Here is a 24,447-nt window from a genome sequence, read left to right on the forward strand (position 1 = left end):
GACATTTATATAATTAACTGTATAATTACTGAAATCATTGTCTAATTATAACACTAGGCTCTTTCACAAACACTCGCCTTCAAGTTGAACAACTTAAATTGCACCTTCTTGTGGCCATTTCTTTCTTATGGTTGCCATACTTCTGTGACAAGGCCGTATTGTTGGGGTATTATTCGTCACTCCTGTGACAGTTCTAGCTAGTTTTTTTTAAACTCTTTATGCTCTTTGAAAATATTAACAATGTTAAGAAATGGAAATTATAATATGAACATTTATTTCGACAGTTGATGGTGAATGGGCTGATTGGTCGGCGTGGACTACCTGCTCAGCGTCTTGTTCGAATGGAGGAACAGCAAGTGGTACCAAAACTAGAACACGCACATGCACAGACCCGGAACCAAAATATGACGGGAAACAGTGTTCCGGAAATAGTGCAGAGACAATAGCGTGCTCAAGCACCACACCTTGTCCAAGTGAGTTTTTCATTAGTATTTTTTTTTTCATTTGACATATGATATGGACTAAATGATGATGATGCACACTTAAATAAACGATAATTTTAAAGATAATTAAGAATTCATCAGCATGCGAATCAACTGTTTGTTTACTACATTTCACGTTACTATGCATTTGTGCTAAAGTGCCAACCAGTCGCAGCATGTAACTAAAAAGAATGTACAGTAGACTGTTTTCTCATTCATACTTTGGTATGCTGTCAAAAAAATTCTAATGCGTTGTATCTCTGCTGTTTGGTAAAGTTCAACATTCGGCCATTTATTTTGTATTTGGAAAACTGAAATAACGTTTTGACAAAATTGCAAACATTCTAAATAAAGGAAAACGAATATCCCCCACTAAACATAAAAAATCTAACTGCCTTATGGCAGTTGTTTTCAAATTAAATCCCGTACAACATTTTTGTTTTGATACAACAGTTGATGGTAACTGGGGATCATGGGGAAGCTACGGAAGTTGTTCCGTCACGTGCGCTACCGGAAGTAAACAGAGAAGCAGGTAGGTTTATATACCCAGGGACGGAGCAGCCTTGTACACACCCTGGTACCGGCGCTCCCAAGTACAGATGGCACTCACACATACAGCGCTCGATAAGCGATTTTGGAGGAGCGGTGGTGTAAGTATTTCTTATTGTATCTCCGGTAATTCAAAACTTTTTTAAAATGAAAGATATCTGCGCCCTGATGAATAATTGATGACTATGTTCTGTGAGTGTCACAACATTTCATCTTGAAATAAACAAAATACGGCGAGTTAAACGTGAACGTTTGACTCAAAAATGTCAAATGTCCAAAAAACACGTAAAATACTCAGTAAATACTCCAAATGTATTCATTTTTGATACAGTATCGTTTAGTCATGTCTTCCTACAATAACCAGTTCAAATTCCAAGCCTTAATTTGTTATATTTAAAGAATGACTCGTTTTTAAAGATGGTAAGGGGTTTCAAAACGGCACTCACATGGCACAGGTGTGTATTTTTTTGACGCTCAACAAGTACAGCTAGAGAAAAGTCTTCAGAAATGTAGACCTTGTTGTTGTTTACTCTCAGTGTGGTGCCTGTATGATCATAAATCTTCATACCGTTAAAAAAATGACTCCCAGAAGTCGATCTTTTTATGTTAAAACTTACGACGACAATATTTTAACATTATTTTTTATTAAAAAGGTTCTTGAAAACTGATCAATGCTAAAATTTAATATGTCTGGGATTTCGTTGAAAAATGAAAAACGTGCTTCAAAACATTCATAGGACTCAGAAAGATCAGTGGACGGCAAGGTTTGCAAGAAGATATGTGTGTGCTTGCGTGCGTTTGTGCGTGCGTATGCGTTTGTGCGTTTGGTTAAACGCCGTTATTAAACAATATTTCAGTTCAATCTCAACGTTTTTGAGTACCAGTATAATACTATAAACATCCGTACGAAATATATACTGTGAAATCATTTAAATTCGCTGGCATGAAATTTCGCGCAAACGTGAAAAAGGGCTGTTTCGCGCAGGCTTTAATTCGCGCATTTTCAATTTATAAATGAAAAAATAAAATGAAAAAATAATAATAGCGTGCTCTTAAATTCGCGCATCGGTCCTAGAGCGAAATACGCGAAAATTCGTCCTACGCGAATAAAAATGATTTCACAACAAGACTACGGGGCGGTCTGGCAAGAAACAGATTAAAGTTCACCACACTGCATAAATGCCAATCATTTTGTAAAATTAAGCAACATCTAACTTTCTGTAGCTGGATTTAAATATCTGATAAATACCTGAACAGTATAAGCAGTTAAAAGTCCTTGATTTAGCATATAATGTTTTCACTTTAGCAAGTTTTTGCGTGCGCTATTTTTTTTTTTTTTTGTGGGGGTGGGGAATAAGTGTTTGATTACTCATTTATAACGGACTGACAAGTTTTCTGTTCTTTTTTTTAATTTTAATTTTAACTTACCATACGTCTACACTGAATGTATAATAAATGTTGAACTTCTTACGAATAATATTTTACTTGTTTTATTAGATATAAGATATAGATTCAGTAAACACTCATAACAGACAAATAGAAGATTTTTACGGTGGCTGGTTTATACCATTTCGTCAATTCGACCCCGTCGAGCGAAAACACGGAGAATTAAAAAAATTAAACGCTGAGTGGTTAGCGAGCAAAAATGCGCTAACATGTGGCGACGCGGAGCGAAAACACGATTATTAGCGGGTGGGTGGAGGGGGGGGGGGGGGGAGCGCGTTGAGCGAGATTCAATATGTAAAAGGGCTGTGCCAATAATTAAGATGGCTAATCATCGTCGTTTCGTTCGGCGATCCCACCATTATGCCTTTCAAACCTCAACTTCTTGCTCGGCGCCCGCTGATCAGTCAGTTTTCGCTCGGCTCCACCGACGATTTACATATTCTCCATAGAGAAAATATTAGGAATCAGAAAGGGCGGGAGCGCAATTTTAAGTATTTACGTTATAAATCGGCGCCCAAAATTGGCGGAAAGACGGAATGGCATATATCAGCCACCATAGAATTTTGTTAAAATGTCTGTTAGGTTCAAAAGACGCTCATATTTTAATATCTTATTAATTCATTAGCTGGTGTCTATTTTTCTCATACTTGCACCTATACTTCCGGTTGCAGGTCGGACAAGAGAATGGCTTTATTCCTTCATGCATATTCATATGTGCCTTTAGTCTTATTTTGTCGGAAAATGTTTTGTCACAAACAGGGCATTGATTAGCCTTTGACGAATCGTCATGTGTTGCTGCGTGGCGTTCCATAACCTGTTTGGACGAATAGCATTTCCCGCACTGGACACATAAATAATTGCCCGCATGCTTTTGACTTTTATGTGTAGCCAAGGCTGTTTCATTGTCAAAGAACGTGGTACATTTAGAACAAAAAATACATGTTCTTGGTGAATCTTCATATGTCTGGTAAGACTGTCTTTACGTTTATAAACCTTTTCACATATTTGACACTGGTGGTGATTGACGGTTAAGTGCTGTTCTGTTACATCAATTACTGTAGTTACCGTTTCTTCTGTAGACACATCTAGGAGAGATCCGTCGAGTAAACTACAGTCAACAAAGGATTCATCAAGAGGCTCTGTTTCGCTCATTATGTCCGTAGTCTGAAATGATAAAAGAAATGATCATCACTGTATCGGAACATTTGTAAACATAGGAATAAAACAAAAATCGCTTTATTATATTCTGCATGTACAAACATACTCGGGGCTTCACATTTCTGTTACCGGTAGTATTCATTTTTATAAAAAAAAATATAATAGTTTTAATCACATCCTGCTACATTAACAGACTCTTCTTTAAACAAAAATATCCTATAGTCAGATACACCCAAGGGCAATTACTCAGGTTGGCATATATCAAGTCTTGTTGTGTTTTAAAAAGTTATACATTGACGACTGAACAAAATCGTTGCAATTTTACATGCTAATCTTCTCTGTATCGTTCCAATTTTGGTAGAAAAATGTTCAAATAATAGGCAGTTGAGACGCATAATATTTATTTAGATTTTCTTTGAGTATTTTGGCCTCCTTAATATACTAAAACCAAATTACTGACGATTTCTCCACATTTCTGAAGACTTTTCTCTAGCTGTACTTGTTGAGCGTCAAAAAAATACACACCTGTGCCATGTGAGTGCCATTTTGAAACCCCTTACCATCTTTAAAAACGAGTCATTCTTTAAATATAACAAATTAAGGCTTGGAATTTGAACTGGTTATTGTAGGAAGACATGACTAAACGATACTGTATCAAAAATGAATACATTTGGAGTATTTACTGAGTATTTTACGTGTTTTTTTGGACATTTGACATTTTTGAGTCAAACGTTCACGTTTAACTCGCCGTATTTTGTTTATTTCAAGATGAAATGTTGTGACACTCACAGAACATAGTCATCAATTATTCGTCAGGGCGCAGATATCTTTCATTTTAAAAAAAGTTTTGAATTACCGGAGATACAATAAGAAATACCTACACCACCGCTTCTCCAAAATCGCTTATCGAGCGCTGTATGTGTGAGTGCCATCTGTACTTGGGAGCGCCGGTACCAGGGTGTGTTGTATATTTTATTATTTTATTTCTTATTTTCAGTGGTTTTATTAGGAAAAAAGGTGAATTATATTTGATCACTAAATGACAGTGATACTATCAGTGATACGCATCAACACCGTTTAGCATGTAAGAATATGACATTAATTTTAACCTTTAGCCTGCTAAATTTCTCAAATGGACTGGTCCATCATTTAATTCTGGCCATACAATTTATTAGTCAAAGGGGTGTCCACTGAAAATTTACTGACTGAATAGCGAACAGTGCAGGCACGCAAAGGCAGAATCACTTGCCGCCAGCAGGCTAAAGGTTAAGATTGAATAATGATATTTGAAGTTTTCAGTTCTGTATGCCAAAAGGTCCCTGTGTGAAAGAAATTAATAGTGTATGCTTCTGTGTAAATCTAACTGAAATTTTAAAAAAGATGCTTAGTAAAAGTGAAATATATATTTAATCTGTTTCCATAAAACAATAGATCGTGCAATAATCCATCACCACAGCACAATGGCGCGGATTGTGCGGGTTCGAGCACAAGTTCCACAAGCTGTAGTGCAGGAGTATCCTGTCCTAGTAAGTACTTCCTTCAAATGTAGTATGGTAGAGCTACATATGAGCCGCACCATGAGAAAACCAACATAGTGCATTTGCGACCAGCATGGATCCAGACCAGCCTGCGCATCCGCGCAGTCTGGTCTTGATCCATGCTGTTCGCTTTCAAAGTCTATTGCAATCAGATAAACCGTTTATAGCAAACAGCATGGATCCTGATCAGACTGCGCGGATGCGCAGGTTGGTCTGGATCCATGCTGGTCGCAAATGCAAATGTTGGTTTTCTCATGTTGCGGCTCATATATATATATTAAGGTGGAATGCGACCTTTAAATTTTTTTTAGATAGATCTATGAAAAATTAACGGAAGAAAATTGAGGATATTTCTGATTTATTTCAGTTTTCCGTTTGGCTCTAATTTAAGCCATATTTATTTGGTGCGCTGTCAAACTTGGCCACTAACGGCACAATTTGGGCGTCATTTCTTGGCCTTATTTTCATTGTTTCTGTAACGTTTTCGGCATATCCCTGTTTTAGCTGGAAGCGGACGCGAATGGAATTAATATATTTTTAAAAGATTTAAAATTTCCTTTCCTGTGATATAAATTTCGTGAATGATTTATGACGTACCTTAAGATTATGACGCATTAAATCAGGTCTTGAACCAAACATTCTCATAAACTACAGGCCTGTATCTAACCTCCCTTTCATTTCAAAAATCTTAGAAAAGGTAGTAGATGCGCGTCTTGAACGGCACTTGAGTGAAAATGAGCTACATGAGGGACTGCAGTCTGCTTACAGAAAGTTTCATTCAACTGAGTCGGCTTTGATAAAGGTACAGAATGACATCCTCACATCTCTCGATCAAAATTCTGTAACAGTCCTCGTGCTACTCGATCTTTCTGCGGCTTTCGACACGATTGATCACCAAACACTGTTACACCGGCTCGAACATCATTTTGGTGTCACAGACAAAGCACTTGCATGGATGTCATCATATCTTAGTGACCGCTATCAAACTGTTTGCGTTGATGGTGAGTTGTCGACGCCTACGTCGATGAAATACAGTGTGCCCCAGGGATCAGTGCTTGGTCCAAAGAACTATATCATGTACACTAAACCCGTGGGTGCCATATGCAGACGTCATTTCTACGCTGATGACTCTCAATTATACCTATCTTTTAAACCGATAGAGGCTGTGACCAGAAGTGAAGCTTTGCGCCGCATTGAGAGCTGTCTGGCTGAAATTGTCTCGTGGATGAATTCCAACATGCTGAAGCTCAATGCTGACAAAACTGAGGTAATGCTATTGACATCAAAGCGTAACTACAAGTAATTGATGACGTTTCTGTGAAGGTCGGTGATTCTGTGATAAAATCCACGAAATGTGTTAGGAATCTTGGAGCAGTACTTGACAGCGGTATGGATATGGAACAACAAGTCAACTCGGTGTGCCGGGCTGGATATGCACAACTTCGCAGAATAGGTCACATCAGACGGTATCTTACCAGTGATGCCACAAAAACCCTTATAAACAGCCTGGTTACTTCACGGTTAGACTACTGTAATGCCTTGTTAAGTGGTATACCAAACAGCACACTTAACAAGTTGCAACATGTCCAGAACACTGCAGCTCGCGTAATCACTAAGACGCCCCGTCGCAATCATATAACACCGGTTCTGAAGGAGCTTCACTGGTTGCCAGTGAAATACAGGGTGCAGTACAAGGTTCTGACCCACACCTTTAAGGCTTTACACAGTCAGTCCCCTGCCTATATTAGGGATATGCTAGAAGTGTATAAACCGGTCAGGACCCTAAGATCACAAGACACGCTGTCACTGGTTATGCTAAAATCTAAAACCATGATGTATGGCAATCGCAGCTTTTCGTGCACTGCTCCAAAGCTTTGGAACTCCCTTCCTGTCAAGATCAGGGAAGCTGACACGCTAGTTGCTTTCAAAAGCCTCCTCAAAACCCACTTCTTTGTACAATATTTTGTTAACTGACCGATACATTTATTTTTTTATCTTGTTTTTAAATTATACTTGTTTTCATTCATGATTTTGGTTAATGTGGAATGCATTATCTTTGTATACGTATTTGTTTGTATTTTTGCAATTTATTCTGTAAAGCACTTTTGAGCGTGTACAAGTGCATGAAAGGAGTGCTATATAAATGTGGTATAATAAATAAATAAATAAATTAAAGCATCATACTTATACAAAGCGTAACGTAGAGTTTAGCTGGAAAATTGTCCGTTTTTCGAGAATAACATTTTTTGGGTCGAGGAATTTTGTTTAAATTTCAATCATAAATGCGCAAATATATTTACTTGCGTTTGATTAACAAAAAATTGTATGTCACCGAATTCGTTTTTTCAGTACCACCGATTTTGTTTCCTCATCCCCGAGCTGAAAAGCGACGTTATTAGCTTACATACACACTCATCAGTAGTTATTGAGGTCACAGGAATACCCATACATATCACGTGTATGCAAATAACTATAAAACGTATTATTTTATACCTATATAAATTCTGTAAAAATTCTGCTTGTATGAACAAACCGACAAAAATTCCATATTGTACCTTTTAAATTCCGTATTTTACCTTCCGTATTGTATGCTGCCGGACTATTTTCATTAATATGCATGACCCGACACATTTCTATAAAAAGCGCACATAAAAACTTAACTATGTTCCATTTAATATCGATAAACATTGAAGATTTCGTTCAAGAACAAAACAAGAATCAAACGGTGGTAAAGGTATATAATAAAAGGGTCATTATAACAGTAGCTAAATCTGGGACTTTGTATTCGGCTCTCGTGGATTTTGCAAGGTCGGATCACACTCGGCGCTTGCGCGCCCCGTGAGATCCGATCTGGCAAAATCCACTCGAGCCGAATACTGCATCCCAGATCAAGCTACTGTTGTAATAACCCTATTATACTATGCTTCTTACACAGCTGACGGCGGGTTCACAAACTGGGCATCGTGGGGCTCATGCTCAGTTACTTGTGGTGGAGGAACTTCACAGAGGAGCAGATCTTGCACAAATCCTGCACCAGCCCATAACGGCGCAGACTGTGTAGGGGACACAACTCAGAGCAAGAGCTGTAATACTCAGGCATGCCCCAGTCAGTATAATTCTATGATTGTTTCCCTTCTACCATTCCGTCTAAAGTCAAGTACCGAAATTTGTAAGTATGACATACTTTCTTCAAACCCTTTGTCTGACATTTATACATTTGTGGCATTGCGTACGATCAATTCATAGCGATCAGACATAAATGATTCCTGTGCAGCTGGTATGATTTTATGCTACAATAACAGACATTTTTTCAAGATGTTGGATTTGCCTACCAGGCTTATGTCATTGATATTCTAGCCTTAAAGAGGTTCAGACGAAGGCGACGTGGATGACTTTGATTTAGGTGTCGAAGACCGGGAGTGTGTTGATATTGGAGTGGGTGACTCCGGCAGTCTTTTTTTTTTTGCCCTTCATTGCTTTCCGTCACAGTGCTCAACTGATAACATAAAGACCGTCTGTCACTGGTATGAATGAAGATATGTTTTATTCTTAATTCATCCAGCGTGATATTACAGTAAAGCTGTATATTTGTTGTAAGTCATTCAAACATGTAGATCTTGCATGGTTTGCTATATTTTCAAGTTGGTGGAGGTTTCTCTGACTGGACATCTTGGTCAGCTTGTCCCGTTACGTGCGGTAGTGGTAGCAACTCACGATAAGAAAATCGATATCAGTCAGTCACTCCATGTGTATGGCGCAAACACACTGAATCGGCGCACTATTCTAAAATTGGCAGTATATGTTCCTGCCAATGAACCCAAGAGTTGCGCTTTGTAAGCGTCTTCAAGTCTGAAATACTCCCGCCAAGGTATTTTGCTAAGGTCGCGAAAGTGTATTACACAGGGAATGGGATATTTCCTTCACACGAAGTTGTTGTGACGTGGATTACTTGACAACTTGATAGATTAATTTCATATCCCAGTCTAACATCGACTTTTCTAATTAATTTAATAAGATCATTTTGAAAGGATCATTTTGAAAGGACTTTGCCAAAGTAATACATAAATGATCTGCATATAGACATTCTTTATACTGAATATTCCATATGTTATATATTCTTATAAGGAAGAGCAGGGGTCAATCAATGACCCTTTTTGAATTCCAGAAGAAACATGTATGGACTCTGAACTTATGTCGTTAATTACGTCTTGAAGGGTATGGCCACATTAAACGTAGTGAATTTTTGATAGGGCTATTTGATAGAGGTAGATAGTTAAAGGATCGGTGAAAGTTCCTTTGAAAGCGGACTTAGTCAGTTCTAGCGACTAATAAGGATTCAAGTTTGACAAGTGTTTCTATGCTATTGACATTTACATGGATGGTTTTGACTGTTTTTATGTTGTGAATTTCGTTTTTGCGCTTAATATTTTGTTTCATCTTGCAGAATGATGCAAGATCTAATTTGAATTTTGGACTTAATATAGACCGAAACTCTTTATTTAAAAATGCGACTTTTGAAATTTCATCGGAATTTAGTTTTATTCTTGCATTTTAAAGGCCGTACGTTTTTACGAATGCTGAATCGTTTTCTGGCTGCTTTAGGAGGGAATGGGTATTGAGTAGTGTATTATTAGGAGGTAGGTGAGGCATCAGACTGGCTAACATCTAGAATATTTTAACTTATTATGATACACCTGTTGTTTTTTTTTCTTTCGAACTGTATGTTTGAGATCCAAGAAATAATAACTATCTTGTCCAAAGGATTTATCTATTTTTGTAAGTCACATACACATTCATACAAACACTACTATGGGGTTGCAGACTGAGAAGCAATTTAACCTTGTTTGTTGTTTGTCCTTAGAGAAATAACGATTTCGCAGTCAACTGCAGTTCCTTACTACTGAAGTATATATCTAATATTTATCACAGTGAAAATACAAGATATGTTTCTTTTTATTTTTTTTTCAATAATCTACAAAAAACATGTAATTAGGAAAATAAAGTAGGTGTACTCGTAAGTCACAGTGATACCCTATACTATTTTCAATGCTTTAACTTCTACAAGTCACGCCAGTATACTGTATATGTTATTAGATATATACTAAATTGTATATGGCTGCTTAAATGAACATAAAAGCGCAAAAAAAATACAAATATAATACGTACACTTTTATAAGAACATAAAATAGCACAGTGCAACTATAACAGGCGAAGATTTAGATTAGCGAACTATAATACAAAATAAGAACTGGAACTACCTTTTTTCTTCTTAAAATCAGGGTTATCGTGTAATTCTGCCAAATATGTATAGAGAGTAGAATCTATATTGAATTTGAGAGACGTTTTTCAAACGAATTTTGAAGCAACCAAATATTGACTTATTTTGAAGGAAAATATACCATCGTAAAGGTATTGAATTGTTTTTTAAGGAAATATCCGGGATGGTATAGAATAAATAGAAATGTGTAATTTATGACATTTTCTATGGTAAATGTATCATTTTCCTATATAAATCAATGTAAGTATAGGAATAGGATTTATCAGTTGCGCTGCCTGATGGCTTATCAGAATATGTGCCGTAGATGTACTGATAAGATCGCCAAAGAGGAGAATAGTTCCACATGGTTATGGTCTGAGAAAAATATGATATCGACGTAATTTGCATCACTGACTGTTTCAAGAAGTTGGCCACGGAGTGCTTCAGACGGGTTGTTTGACTTTGTAACGTTTAGCGCTGTAAATTGAGAGATTCATTAAAACTCCCAGTCTCTGCATTGAAATTTAAGTATGCATATAAATCTTTAAAAGGAATATCCCGCCAAATTTACATATTCTCTTGTTTGGTCAAATAGAATTCAAACTATTTTTTCATACCCTTTATCTATGTATATCTGAAAAAAAAACCATCTCGAGTGATAAATACAGTACTTAACAATGTGCACGTCGGAAATATTGGCATTATTAAGTAAAAATAGGACATAACAGTGATCATTTTTGTGATGTAGGTCTATGTTATTGTACAGTGATTCTTTAATAAATATCCCATTCTTGTTAACATTTTGTTATTGCTCCACTCGCAAAATGTTTTGGTCCGAAAACCACTGATTTGATTTGATTTATTTGGTTTATTAATACACTTATGGTTCATAAGAAACTGAAGGTGACCTTTTTCTTTAATCACTTTGGCTTGATTAGCTTGAATAATACTCTTCCAAGGGAAGTTATTCATGAGAATTTAACAGCTGTCACATTTGTTGTCATTTATTTAAACGTGTCATCCATATCCATCCAGCTGAAAACACTAATATTATGCAAAAGTATTTTTCGAACGTACTTACTCGCTATGAAAAAATCAGAGGTAAGCATTCGAAACAGATTTTCTTGTTTTTATTCAATTCGTACCTAAATCAACTCGTACCAAATTCGTTCTCAATTGCAAATTATAATGACGTTAATATATTTAAGAACCTCTTGTCAGTCAGATTTTATCAAGTAGTAAGATACTCGATCTTAACCTCTCCATGAATGAAAATTCATAAAGGGAGATAATAAATATGCAACTATACCCAGTTTCGCACACCATGACCGGACGCCTAGCCTGCGTTCTAGTCGTCCGGTTACCGGACGGCTAGCAAATCCTCAGGGGATTTTCTAGTCGTCCGGTAATTGATTTCTTAATGAATAAGTAATGATTTTATATAGTTTTAATTGTTATTTACTTAAAATATCAATACTTATCTGATTTTTCAGTCGATTAAACGCAAGAGATCGTGCTTGTTTACAAATCCGTTGATATTCTATTTTTAGAAATGATAAAACACTGATCGCCGAACGTCCATATGCTATTTTGTAAAAAGTGATGTTTTTTTCTAACGGCCTAAACTTTAATTATTAAAACACAAATTTATATGTATTTTTTGAAGAATGGAAAGCTTTTAAAAAAGCAATTCATTCATTAATTTTGACTATAATTATTTCAAAATAAAATGGATTAATTATGAACGCTTAACAAAGAAGTATTTAAAAAAAGCTTAACTACGGTTTTTCTTAAAGTTTTGAACATCAGGCTGCCGCTTTTGAAATTAGATGTCATTTTAAACAGTTATTCATTAAAAAAATATTTGAATACTAACATATGAAAATTTGAAAGTACTTAAAAACTGTTTTAATTTTGAAAATCCAGTGAAAAAGTTGTTAAAATTTAAAAATTCCGATCCCATAAAAGCCTCCAGATGAACAGATTTTAATAAGTGACGTCACGTCGATCTCGCCATTATTGTGTTCGGCAAACTTCCATTTTAAATATCGGCTGAATAATGCCGTGATTTATTGTAAATGTTTATAGTATGTATTTACACAAAATTTTGTTTGCAGATAAGTGTCGATATTTTAAGTAAATAACATTAAAACTATATAAAATCATGTCTTATTCATTATGAAATCAATTACCGGACGACTAGAAAATCCCCTGAGGATTTGCTAGCCGTCCGGTAACCGGACGACTAGAACGCAGGCTAGGCGTCCGGTTACCGGACGGCTAGACACTTCCTTTAATGAATAAACTGTGAAGAAACAAATTTGAGCCTTACAGCGGCAATTCCATAAGAAGAGGGGCTTAAAAAGGGTTTACACCCTTCCACCAGACCACAGAATCATCCTACAGGTATCCTACAGGTAAAGCAAACAATCATGTTGAAGTCATTTTGCAGGTTGGGAGAACTCCAATAACTGTTGAAATATTTTTTATTTGAGGAAAGTAATAGGTAAATACTTACATGTATGATAGAATAGTGATTTTTCAATTTATATTGCACATTGTTGTTGTTTGCATAGTCATTATTTTCATGAAATTTAATATTTTTCAGCTGACCTACTGGCCTCCACTGGTATCATTATTGTTTTTGTCTGCACTTACCAGAGCGAGGCTCCAGTGGGGAATGACCTCTTGTGTCAAATTATGTAGGGAATATGTTACTCAGTTTCGTGAAATAATAACAAAGAATTGTTAAATTTTCTGCTTTATTCTCACAAAGTACATGAATTCGCTGGGTGTGCAAAACCTCATACAGTGCGAAACTGGGTACACTGACTCCAGGCCTTGACACTATCTTTTTTCAGTGGTGTCCCAGAGGACTCCTTACCTGTAGAATATGGTGTCCCTCACCAATACAAGGGACCCCTCCAGTTTGAAAGAATGAAAATGTACTCAACCAAAACTGCTAAATCTTAAATCATATTTCTTTCTTTTTTTGTTTCAAATTAAATTCAGCAACAGTCTATATTATGCTTTATTATACGCCCGAAGGGACGTATTATGTTATGACGCTGGTGTCCGTCTGTCCGTCTGTCCGTTAGCAATTTCGTGTCCGCTCTGTAACTCTTGAACCCCTTGAAGGATTTCAAGGAAACTTGACACAAATGTTCACCACACCCAGACGACGTGCAGAGCGCATGTTCCAGATGTCTCGCTTCAAGGTCAAGGTCACACTTAGGAGTCAAAGGTCATATAAGTTTGTTTCGTGTCCGCTCTGTAACTCTTGAACCCCTTGAAGGATTTCAAAGAAACTTGACACAAATGTTCACCACACCAAGACGACGTGCAGAGCGCATGTTCCGGATGACTTGCTTCAAGGTCAAGGTCACACTTAGGGGTCAAAAGTCATATCAGTTTGTTTCATGTCCGCTCTGTAACTCTTGAACTGCTGGAAGGATTTCAAAGAAACTTGGCAGAAATGTTCACCACATTGCAACGATGTGCAGAGCGCATGTTCCGGATGACTCGCTACAAGGTCAAGGTCACACTTAAGGGTCAAAGGTCATATATGACTTTGCTTTGTGTATATTGCTCTGCATTGCAGTGCTCTTGTTTTTATTTGGCAGATCTCTTTTTTTGTACTTACAATAATTTTTTTTTGAATTACTTCCCTTTTATGTTACTATAAATAGCTTATTTTGAAACTTTTTTATTATTGGCCGTAGGGAAAAACCGAGACCACTTTTCTGTGGTACAACATGGATGGTACCTCCAATTTTAAGGTGTATTTTTACATACCTGTACCTGATAAAGATTTTTTTGTAGACTTTGAATTTTTTTTTTTGTGGACTTAGATTTGTTTTTTGAAGTTTTCCTTTTGTTGTTCCAGTCCTTTGGGGCTTCAACAGTCAAGTTCTTAAAATTTTGCTCCTATCCTATGATGTAAGCCTTCGGGCGTATATTGCCCCGCTTGGCGGCGCTCTTGTTTTATATAGGTTGTTGCTGAATTTAAATTGAAGCAAGAAAAGAAATAAATACGATTAAAGATTGAGCAGTTTTTATACGCCAGAGGGGAGGTATTATGTTATGACGCTGGTGTCCGTCTGTCCATCCGTCCGTCCGTCTGTCCGTTAGCAATTTCGTGTCCGCTCTGTAACTCTTGAACCCCTTGAAGGATTTCAAAAAAACTTTACACAAATGTTCACCACACCGAGACGATGTGCAGACCACATGTTTTGGATGTCTCGCTTCAAGGTCAAGGTCACACTTAGGAGTCAAAGGTCATATCAGTTTGTTTCGTGTCCGCTCTGTAACTCTTGGACCCCTTGAAGGATTTCAAAGAAACTTGACACAAATGTTCACCACACCAAGACGACGTGCAGAGCGCATGTTCCGGATGACTTGCTTCAAGGTCAAGGTCACACTTAGGGGTCAAATGTCATATCAGTTTGTTTCGTGTCCGCTCTGTAACTCTTGAACCCCTTGAAGGATTTCAAAAAAACTTGACAACAAATGTTCACCACATCCGTAACGATGTGCAGACCCATGTTTTGGATGTCTCGCTTCAAGGTCAAGGTCACACTTAGGAGTCAAAGGTCATATCTTTGTTTGTGTCGCTCTGTAACTCTTGACTCTTGAAGGATTTCAAAGAAACTTGACACAAATGTTCACCACATTGTAAACGACGTGCAGAGCGCATGTTCCGGATGACTGCTTCAAGGTCAAGGTCACATTAGGGGTCAAGGTCATATCAGTGACGTTGTGCTCTGTTACTCTTGAACTGCTTGAAGATTGTATTGTTTTACTTGGCAGAATGTTCAATCTTTTAATTGTAACTATGTGCATAGATTTGTTTCGATACTCGCTTTGTCAGTCCACTTAGTAAAGGTTCATTATTTGCTTTTATATTGGCTGAGTCCTAGGAACTTTTTGGTACACTAATGTTACTCCATTTTTAAGTTTTTTTAACTTATTATTGCCTGAAAACATTTTGTGGTAACTATGGATTTTTTTTATACTTAGATTTTTTGAGCTTTGTTTTTTTTGGGCTAATTTGTTTTATATTTGCTCCCTTTGTGTAGCCTTGGGCGTAATTTGCCCTCCTTGGTTGTTGGAGATGAAGCAACATCGGTTTCATAATTTTTTGGTCGACTATTCTGTTAAAATTAAGAAATCTTTGAATACAACTCGGTATTCAATGTGGCTATTACATTGTCATTATTGAACATAGGTATCCTGGAGGAACACCTAGCTTTGAATAATTGGTGTCCCTCGCTAGAATTTGGGGTCTTCGGGATCCTGGGACACTGTTAGTGTCGAGGCCTGGACTCCACTGCATTCGCGGCAACAACGACCACTTTTTAGCTCCATTTTGAGCCATTGTGATCATTCTGTGGCTGTCTTCAGGTGTTATGTGTCATGCGTCATCAACAATATGATTGTTAACACTCGGACAATTTTTGACCAGTCTTAATGAAACTTAAAAATGTTATAAATTAGTTACTAATATAATCTTGGACAAATTGTTATGGGGTCATCTGGGGTTACAATACAATACAATACAATAAGTTTTATTTTGAGTCTGCAAGAAGACAACATTACAAAACATAAGGAAAACCTTGTAAATACAGTAGAGGTCACATTTTCTTCTTGATCTTCATAAAACTCTTCAGAATGTTTGTTTTTATGAACTGTAGCTCAAGTTCAAAAACTTGGTTATCTGAGGTCTTAAACTAGATCATATCATAGAAAAACTTTGTTAACACTCTAGAGGCTACATTTTCTACTTCATCTTTGTGATACTTGGGAAGTAATTTTAGAATGTTTACCTGTTTGAAATCTAGGATAAATTTGTAACTTGGTTACTTGGATGAAAAACTAGGTCATTGGGTAATCATTGGTTATTGATCTGCCTGAATTACATCAAACGTGGTCAGAATGTTTGTCTGTTATTGACAAATGTGTGCAGTAAGTTCATATATATGTTTTTCAGGGCGTGACAAAGAGGAGCTGGGTAGTCCTTTCTGGGATGTTGTGGTTCTGACGGCAGCTGATGAAGCTCAGAAAAATGTGTACGAGAAACAGCTAGAATACAAGTACCAAAGACATGAACTACCACTTGAAGTAGAAATTCTCGTAGTAGCTGATCCTACTGGCCCCAAAATTGGTAATGTATGGCAGTCACTGACATGTGTTTTAGTTAAATCTTAATTCAACATTAAGACACAATTGTAATTAATTATATGATTATGGATTTAAAGGTGGTTAATCAGATTTTGAAATACCTGTTAGATTTTCACTGGAGGTATTTTTGAAATTTGTTACTCCAGTCCTGGTTGCCCAATCAAGATTGAGTTATTCATGAATAAGTATAAATTTGATAAACATACTAAGCCAAGCGAATAATATTTATACAAGAATATCTGTGTTATATTTGTCAAAGATTTGCATTCACTATTTGCCAATATACATTAAAAAATGCAAGTTTGTGAAATTATTATTACTTCCCTTTGCCTATCTTGATTTGAAATTAATTAATTCTGTCAAAAAGCTGTTCATTGATTTAACTGGTTGTATTGACAGTTTAATATCTGAACTGATTAAAGTGCATGATTATCAAGGGAATAAATATTAAGCTGGACTGTTGGCAGGATAGGTAGAGCTATTCTGCTCACCTGTTTCTTGGCATTGGCATCATTGTCCTGATTTGGTTATATTTTTATATTGAAACTTCACACACCTGTTCACTGTGATGATCTGACATGCACTGGACAGGTTCCATTTTTGCATTTTTACTTAGTTATGCACCTATTTATAGGTGGATAGTCCGGCGTCCTGTGTCCTGTGTCAACATTTTTACTTAAACATCTTCTCCTCTGAAACTACTGGTCAGAATCACATCAAACTTGGTCAGTAGCATCCTGGCATGGACCTCTTTCAAGTTTGTTCAAATGGTTCACCTTGGCCCCTTTAAGGGGCCATCAGAGCTGAAAATAGAAAAAACCTTTAAAGAACTTTTTCTCATGGACCGCTTGATGGATCTTCATCAACTTGGTCTGTAGCTTCATTAGAAGGTCCTCCCTCAGTTTTGATAAAATGGGGGCACTTTTAGGGGCAGCTAAAGCTAAAACTAGAAATACCTTTAAACAACTTCTCATGATCCACTAGATTGATCTTCATCAAACTTGGTCTGTAGCATGATTATAAAATCCTCTCCCAAATTTATACAAATAGGGGCACTTGGCCCCTTTTTGGGGCCACTAGATCTAAAATTAGAAATACGTTTAAACGACTTCTTCTCATGAACCACTCGATAGACCTTCATCAAACTTAGTCTGAAGATATGATTATAAAGTCCTTTCCCAAAATTATGCAAATGGGGGCACATGGCCCCTTTTTGGGGCCACTAGAGCTAAAAAATGAATTACCTTTAAAAGACTTCTTCTCATAAACTGCTAGATGAATTTTTATCAAACTTAGTCTTTAACATCATTGTAAGGTCTTACGCCAGATTTGTTCAAATGGGAGCACTTTGGCCATTTTAGGGGCTACTAGAGTTAAAATAGAAAAACCTTTGAATGATTTCCTCTGATGGTTACGTGTTTTCGATGCGTGACAGCAAAATATAGAAAAAACCTTTAAATAACTTTCATTTAAATGAACAGCTTAAAGGAATTTCACCAAACCTAGTTAGAAGCAAAGTCAGATGGTTAAGGTTTTCATCAGGTGTGAGACTTAGGCCCTCCCTCTAACTAAGCACTTTGTTGTTAAGTTTTTGACTCAATGTTTTTAGCTCGACTGTATGAAGTATGGGGGCTATCCTACTCGACCCAGCGTCGGCGTCCTTCCGCATCTGCACTTTGGTTAAAGTTTTGATGCACTTTCTCTTTATCTTTGTTATTACTTGATGAATTTGCTTCAAACTTAAAATAGTTGTTCGTCATAATCACCCACATCATATGACACAAGGTTCATAACTCTGGCACCAATATTTCATGAATTATCCCCCTTTTTAACTTAGAATTAAAGGTTAAAGTTTTGGTGCACTTTCACTTTATCTCAGTTATTACTAAATGGATTTGATTCAAACTTAAAACAGTTGTTCCACATCATCACCCACATCATATGACACAAGGTCCATAACTCTGGACCCAATTTTTCATGAATTATGCCCCCCTTTTACTTAGAATTTTATGTTAATTTTGATGCATTTTCACTATATCTCTGTTATTTTACAATGGATTTGATTCAAACCTATAATAATTGTTCATCATCACCACCTATATCTTTTGACACAAGGACCTGTAGGGGAAAAGATTTTAAAATCTTTCATGTGAGGAATTTGTTCTTGCAGACAAAAAGTAAGCAAAGCTTTCTTACAACTTAAATGTTTCAAATGCACTATTAAATTCAACACAATGTGTAAAATGTTAATTAATCTTTTGATTGCAGGAAATGGAGGATCAACTATTGTATCACTTGAGGCACTGTATGAGAAGTTTGGTGAGAAACTGTTTGAGTACAGAGTGTTGCTCATTCATGCTGGAGGCCAGAGTCAAAGAATGCCCAGTGCAAGTGTACTTGGGAAAATTTTCTCCCCAATACCAAGAGGAAATCCAATTTACCAAATGCTGGACATCAAATTGGCTATGTTTTGTCCACTCATCGTGAAAATGCCCAAAGGAGTGTTTGTAACATGTGCAGATGATTTTCTAGTGTATAATTTAGGGGAAAAACATGATGATATCAAGTTTTCAGAGACTGGATTTACAGCTCTAGCCCACCCATCAAGCCTTGCTGTTGGTACGGGTCATGGTGTGTATGTTATTCAAGACAGTAAGAAAGTCAATCCAAATGTCCCACTTCAGGTGTGTGAGTGCCTTGAAGTTTTACAGAAACCAAGCGAGGTTGTGATGTATAAGAAAGGAGCTGTGCTCAGGTCAAACAATCTCAAATTTGCCAACGGAATTCATGTTGAAGGTAAAGCTGCCTATACAGACAGTTCATTTTTCTTTGCCCATGACGTCAGCAAGAAGTTACTTGCATTTGCAGAAGAGAATGGACCCCTGTCCTGTGAAATTGATGCTTACGGAGATTTTCTACAAGCGTTAGGTCCTAGAGCAACTTCTGATTATATCAACAATACCTCAAATGTAAGCACAGTAACACCGGGTCTGTATGAAACACGGAAAAAAGTATTCAATCTTCTAAACAAGTCGAATATAACTCTCCTAGTTATGAATTGTTCCAAGTTTATACACATTGGCACAACAAAGGAGTACATTGAATACTTCTGCTGTGATGATACATTTCAAGCAGAGATGGGGCTTGAAAAAGATGTTTTCAACTTGTGGACCAAGAATGGCGGTCAGAATCCACCAGCTCTCAGATCTGGATCAGGTGACACTTCCGACCAGCCAACACCACCTAAGTGCTTGAAGCTTTCAGATACGAGCCTTGGTTGTGTGATGCACAGCTACCTCCCAACAGAATCTTGTGTATCAGCTACAGCAGTCATTGAGTTTTGCTCTTTCAGTGTTCCAGTTAAAGTTGGACAGTGTTGTATTCTTAGCAATTGTGAGTTTAAAGCAGATATCAGGGTCAAAGATTTAGAAGGAAAAACTCCTTTCTTAGTAGAATACATGAATACTGTGCAGACACTAGAGTTCCCAAATAATCTCTTTTTGCATACAGTTCCAATCAGAGAAGAGGGCCAGACTAAATTTGTGACTGTCTTCTTTGATATAAAAGATAATTTGAAGAAAGAAGCACCTGCAGGTGATGTCAAGCGACTGCCATTCCTAGGAAAACTTGTGGAAGATTATACAGCTGTGACTGGTACAGATCTTGCATTAGTGGCTCCTGACAACGTTGACACTAAAGTTAATCTCTGGTACACGAATCTGTTCCCTGTAACAGATGATGCTAGTGAATCTCTTCTTTTGGCATTAAAATGTGTGAATGCAGCAAAAACTGATAAAACTGGAGCAATAACCTTGACCTCAGTTAGATTGGTTTCCATGGCAACAGTACTAAAGGAAAAAGATTTAGAGGCAATGCTTAATAGGAGGAATGTACTGTACAATACCATCAAATGTGATAGAAATGTTAGTCCTCAATATTGATAAAAAAATGTGATTTATGATATTTTGTTACAATGCAAACCATGGTTTGATGCATGTATTGTGGTAAAAAAGAAACAGCTGATAGTTTATACTACATATATTATACCCGATTTGTCACTAGTTAGCTGCCAATGTAAAGTTCAGTGTATTCTTAATGTCTTCATTTCTGTTCAATAATTGGTCTATTTTTAGCAAAAAAATATACCGGTTTACTGTCAGTGCACCAACACCATTTTACATTTTACCATTCGAGACCATTTCATGAATTTGCTGGCTCTGCATATCTAATAGAGTGGGATTAGTTGATTGTTTTTTTGTTTTTTTTTTGAAAAAATTCATTTAACTTCTGAAAAGGGCAGATTGTTTTTTGTCTATTTTTTTCAGTGTAGTAAAACAAATGGCACATTGTCTTTCAACAGACAGTAATATTGTCGGTAATTGGAGAAATAGTGTCAGCTTCAGCTCCAGCCTGGGTGACAATATTGTTCTTACGTTGACAGTATTTACTGTTCCAAGAAAAGCAGTTTTATTATATCAAACAACCAAGGCTTTCATGTGGTTTATTGACTGATTTACCACAGTTCAGAGTCCAAAATCTAATATATAGCAATTGAACCACAGAGATTTTAAATGTACTAGTATATGCATCTTAACAATGAACTTTAGGTAGTTCTGCACGTTTGATAAACCAGAAGTGATGGCGTAATGTCATTTTTCCAGGAAACATAGAATAAAGCCTGGATTTGGGGTACAGAAATGAAAATCATTTTATGAATTAATGGCAATCCGTGAGTAAATTGATTACAATGGTACTGTTACTATATTTCTAAAATTAATGTATGATATTAAAACATCTGAGGCGTTAAATGATTAAAAATAATGTCTTAAATTATCTTGAAATGTATGGTTCACTTAAGTTTGGTCAAATAGCTCAAAAATAAGCACACAGACCTATTTTACCATATTATCGACCATATATTTAATTACGTTGATGAGAAGTTTCATTAAAATCTACATTCTAGAAAAATTTATATTCACGAAAATGTTATGAAAGTTGTGATTTTCCGATAGACTCCCATTATGAGAAAATGCGTGAGGTCCAAATTTTTCAAATCAGTCTAGCAAAAAATCAAGCACACGACCCTATCATTTTTATTTGCTGAATTTTCTAAGTATATTCTGAAATTTTGAAAAATCAGGGTTAAATCAAATTCTGCATTGTAGAAAATTCTTTGATCCAAACGTGCAGAACGTCTCTCTCTGTGTTTAAATGACAATCAAGTACACTCATGTTAGAATCATATACTACTGTACCAATAAAACAATTCATCTTTGCAGAAATGTTTTTAACAACTGTTCTAACTGTACAGTTTTGTTTTTGTTGAAACATTTTATATCTGTGTCAAATATTAACATAATAATTATTTCAGTGAAAATTGAACACAAGATTGAATGATCATACATTTTGAATAAAACGTAAAAATGATAGTAATCGGAATAAAATTCATTAAACTACAACAGTTACAATAAGATTACACTAACATGAAAAGTCATGTAATGAGTGCGTCATTGTGCTGGCACCTGTGCAGTAATTAGTGTCTTCTGAAATATTAAATAACTTCTTATGCCTCCGCCATAAAATGTGGGGGGGGGGGGGGCAGTGCATATAGTGTTACCCCTGTCCGTGTGTGTTTGTGTGTTTGAGAAAGGGTGGTGTTCATGTCCGGGCCATAACTTTGACATGCATGGTCCGATATCAGAATAGTTTGACACATATGATAAGCATGGATAGATGATGTGTCTTGCGCAAAACCATTTCACTAGCTCAAAGGTCAAGGTCACAGTCCTTGGTTGAACATAGCCAATTTTCACTACATGTATACTCATAATGTGGTCTTTGTGTCCGGTCCATAACTTTGACATGCATGGTCCGCTTTCAAAATAATTTGACACAAATGATAAGCATGGATAGATGATGTGTCGTACGCAAAATCATTTCACTAGCTCAAAGGTCAAGGTCACAGTCCTTGGTTGAACTTAGCTCAAAGGTCAAGGTCACAGTCCTTGGTTGAACTTAGCCAATTTTCACTACATATACAGAATACTTAATTTTCTAGTTTTCCTACAATTTTTTTTTTTGTAAATAAATAGGGCCAAGTTTGTAAACAGTACCATGCCTGTGACCTTTCTCATGTTGCGGGGGCATGCGTGTCTATGACACATTTCTAGTTTAGCAATACTTTGCAGTAGAAACGTGTACATTATGATTTACATCATTCTGTGTGTTTTAGATGAACTGCAGTCATAAGGACCCTCAATACCGATGCACTTCCTGTGACTATTTGATTGTTTGCATACACTTTATTCATTTAACCTGCCAACTATTACATCAGCGTATTAATAGTGTGAAATTATTAATATTCATGTGGGACTAATTTTCATTGATTTCACGGTTGCATTAGTCCTAGAAATTTAATCCCAACAAACAGTTATTCACGTCCCAACGAAATAACCATTTTTGAAGAAACCACAAAATTTTATACCCATGAAGTAAAATGATTCCACAGTATTCTGTTAGGACAATTTGACTTGTAGTATACTGTAAAAGCACATATTTTCACTGGGTCAAAATTTTGCAATTTTGAAAATTTGAGTATGTTCGCGAGGTTTAACATTCGCGAAATTGTAAAAATGGTGTCATACTTGAATTTGAATTACATGACATCTAATCATATATGTAATACATTGTGTACTAATGGTGAATATTTACTTGAGGATTAATGTTTGCGAGATAAAGGGCCTCCGGAATATAGCGAAAGTTAAACCCTCGCAAAAATTACTGCTTTTACAGTATGTATAAGGAATAAACTGTAGCTATTCAGACTGCAAGAAGCCTTTGTACCGGATTTATACAATGATGCTTAACATATGTACTACAGTGTGTGTTATGAAATTTTGTCTCCTTGTAAGTTGTTACAGAATATTCTAATCTCCATTAATCAGGGAAATGTTTTGTATTAGTTTCTTTGTTTTGTGTTAAAATATAGATTGGAAACAATTTCCCAGTGATTGTTAAACATTGTTACACAATTATGATATAAAGAATTTATTTTATTTATACACATGTTTGTTCTTTTGCCTTAAAATTTTGCACAAGCTTTTTGTTTGGTCTAAAATTTAGAACAATCAAGAATAATTAGATGAAAATGGAAAGAAAATAATAGCTTTGTTCCATTATATTCCATTACAGGGATCAAGTTGGTCAGGTCTTGGTCTGTCTGATTGGTTAAAACTGATATAAAGGATCATTTTCACCAACTAGGTAGTTATGTTGACTGACCACTTTGATACTTGTAAGATATTGACCATGACTGACCACTTTGATACTTGTAAGATATTGACCATGACTGACCACTTTGATACTTGTAAGATATTGACCAGAAGTATTTCAGAACTGAAACTTGTGTTAATACTGAGAAATGTTGAGAAGGTGACAAACTTTACCAGATCCACTCAGTAACTTTAGATTTGGTTTAGATATTCAATCTCAACTTTGCCTTTAGATAGCGTATAGTTAACCTGAGGTTTAACTTACATATGGAGTCAGTGGAATCAAGTTTTCTGTTACAGAAATTAGACATAAACCACTGTTAAATATATATATTATTTCATTTAAAAATATCTTCTTTTTAGTGATATATTAAATTGAAATTTGGTTTTTGGCTAAGTTGTCTGATTGTATGTGGCCAGAGGGATGAAGGTCACTGTTACTGAAAATAGAAGAAAAAAACTGGTGTCCATTCAATAACTCAAGTTAAGATAAATTGAATCAAATGAAACTTCATCAAAGAAATTTTTATCAGTACCAAGATTGGAATTGCATAATTTATTCGTCT

General features: G+C 36.2%; 1 protein-coding gene across 2 annotated transcripts; it reads left to right on the top strand.

Moving 5' to 3' along the window:
* The first annotated feature begins 284 nt into the window (after window positions 1-284).
* LOC123556520 (fucose-1-phosphate guanylyltransferase-like) lies at window positions 285-23,669 on the top strand. Of its 2 annotated transcripts, XM_053542757.1 has the most exons (6): window positions 285-473; window positions 936-1,014; window positions 5,067-5,161; window positions 8,109-8,342; window positions 16,420-16,593; window positions 18,879-23,669. In XM_053542757.1, the coding sequence occupies exons 4-6, from the start codon at window positions 8,294-8,296 to the stop codon at window positions 20,549-20,551; spliced, it is 1,896 nt and encodes a 631-aa protein (XP_053398732.1). In that variant the 5' UTR covers window positions 285-473; window positions 936-1,014; window positions 5,067-5,161; window positions 8,109-8,293; the 3' UTR covers window positions 20,552-23,669. The 2 variants fall into 2 exon arrangements, with proteins under 2 accessions (XP_053398732.1, XP_053398731.1); XM_053542756.1 differs by lacking the exons at window positions 285-473; window positions 936-1,014; window positions 5,067-5,161; window positions 8,109-8,342 and adding an exon at window positions 11,394-11,531.
* The last annotated feature ends 778 nt before the right edge of the window (window positions 23,670-24,447 follow it).

The sequence above is a fragment of the Mercenaria mercenaria genome, chromosome 5 (assembly GCF_021730395.1).
Source record: "Mercenaria mercenaria strain notata chromosome 5, MADL_Memer_1, whole genome shotgun sequence".
Classification (NCBI taxonomy): domain Eukaryota; kingdom Metazoa; phylum Mollusca; class Bivalvia; order Venerida; family Veneridae; genus Mercenaria; species Mercenaria mercenaria.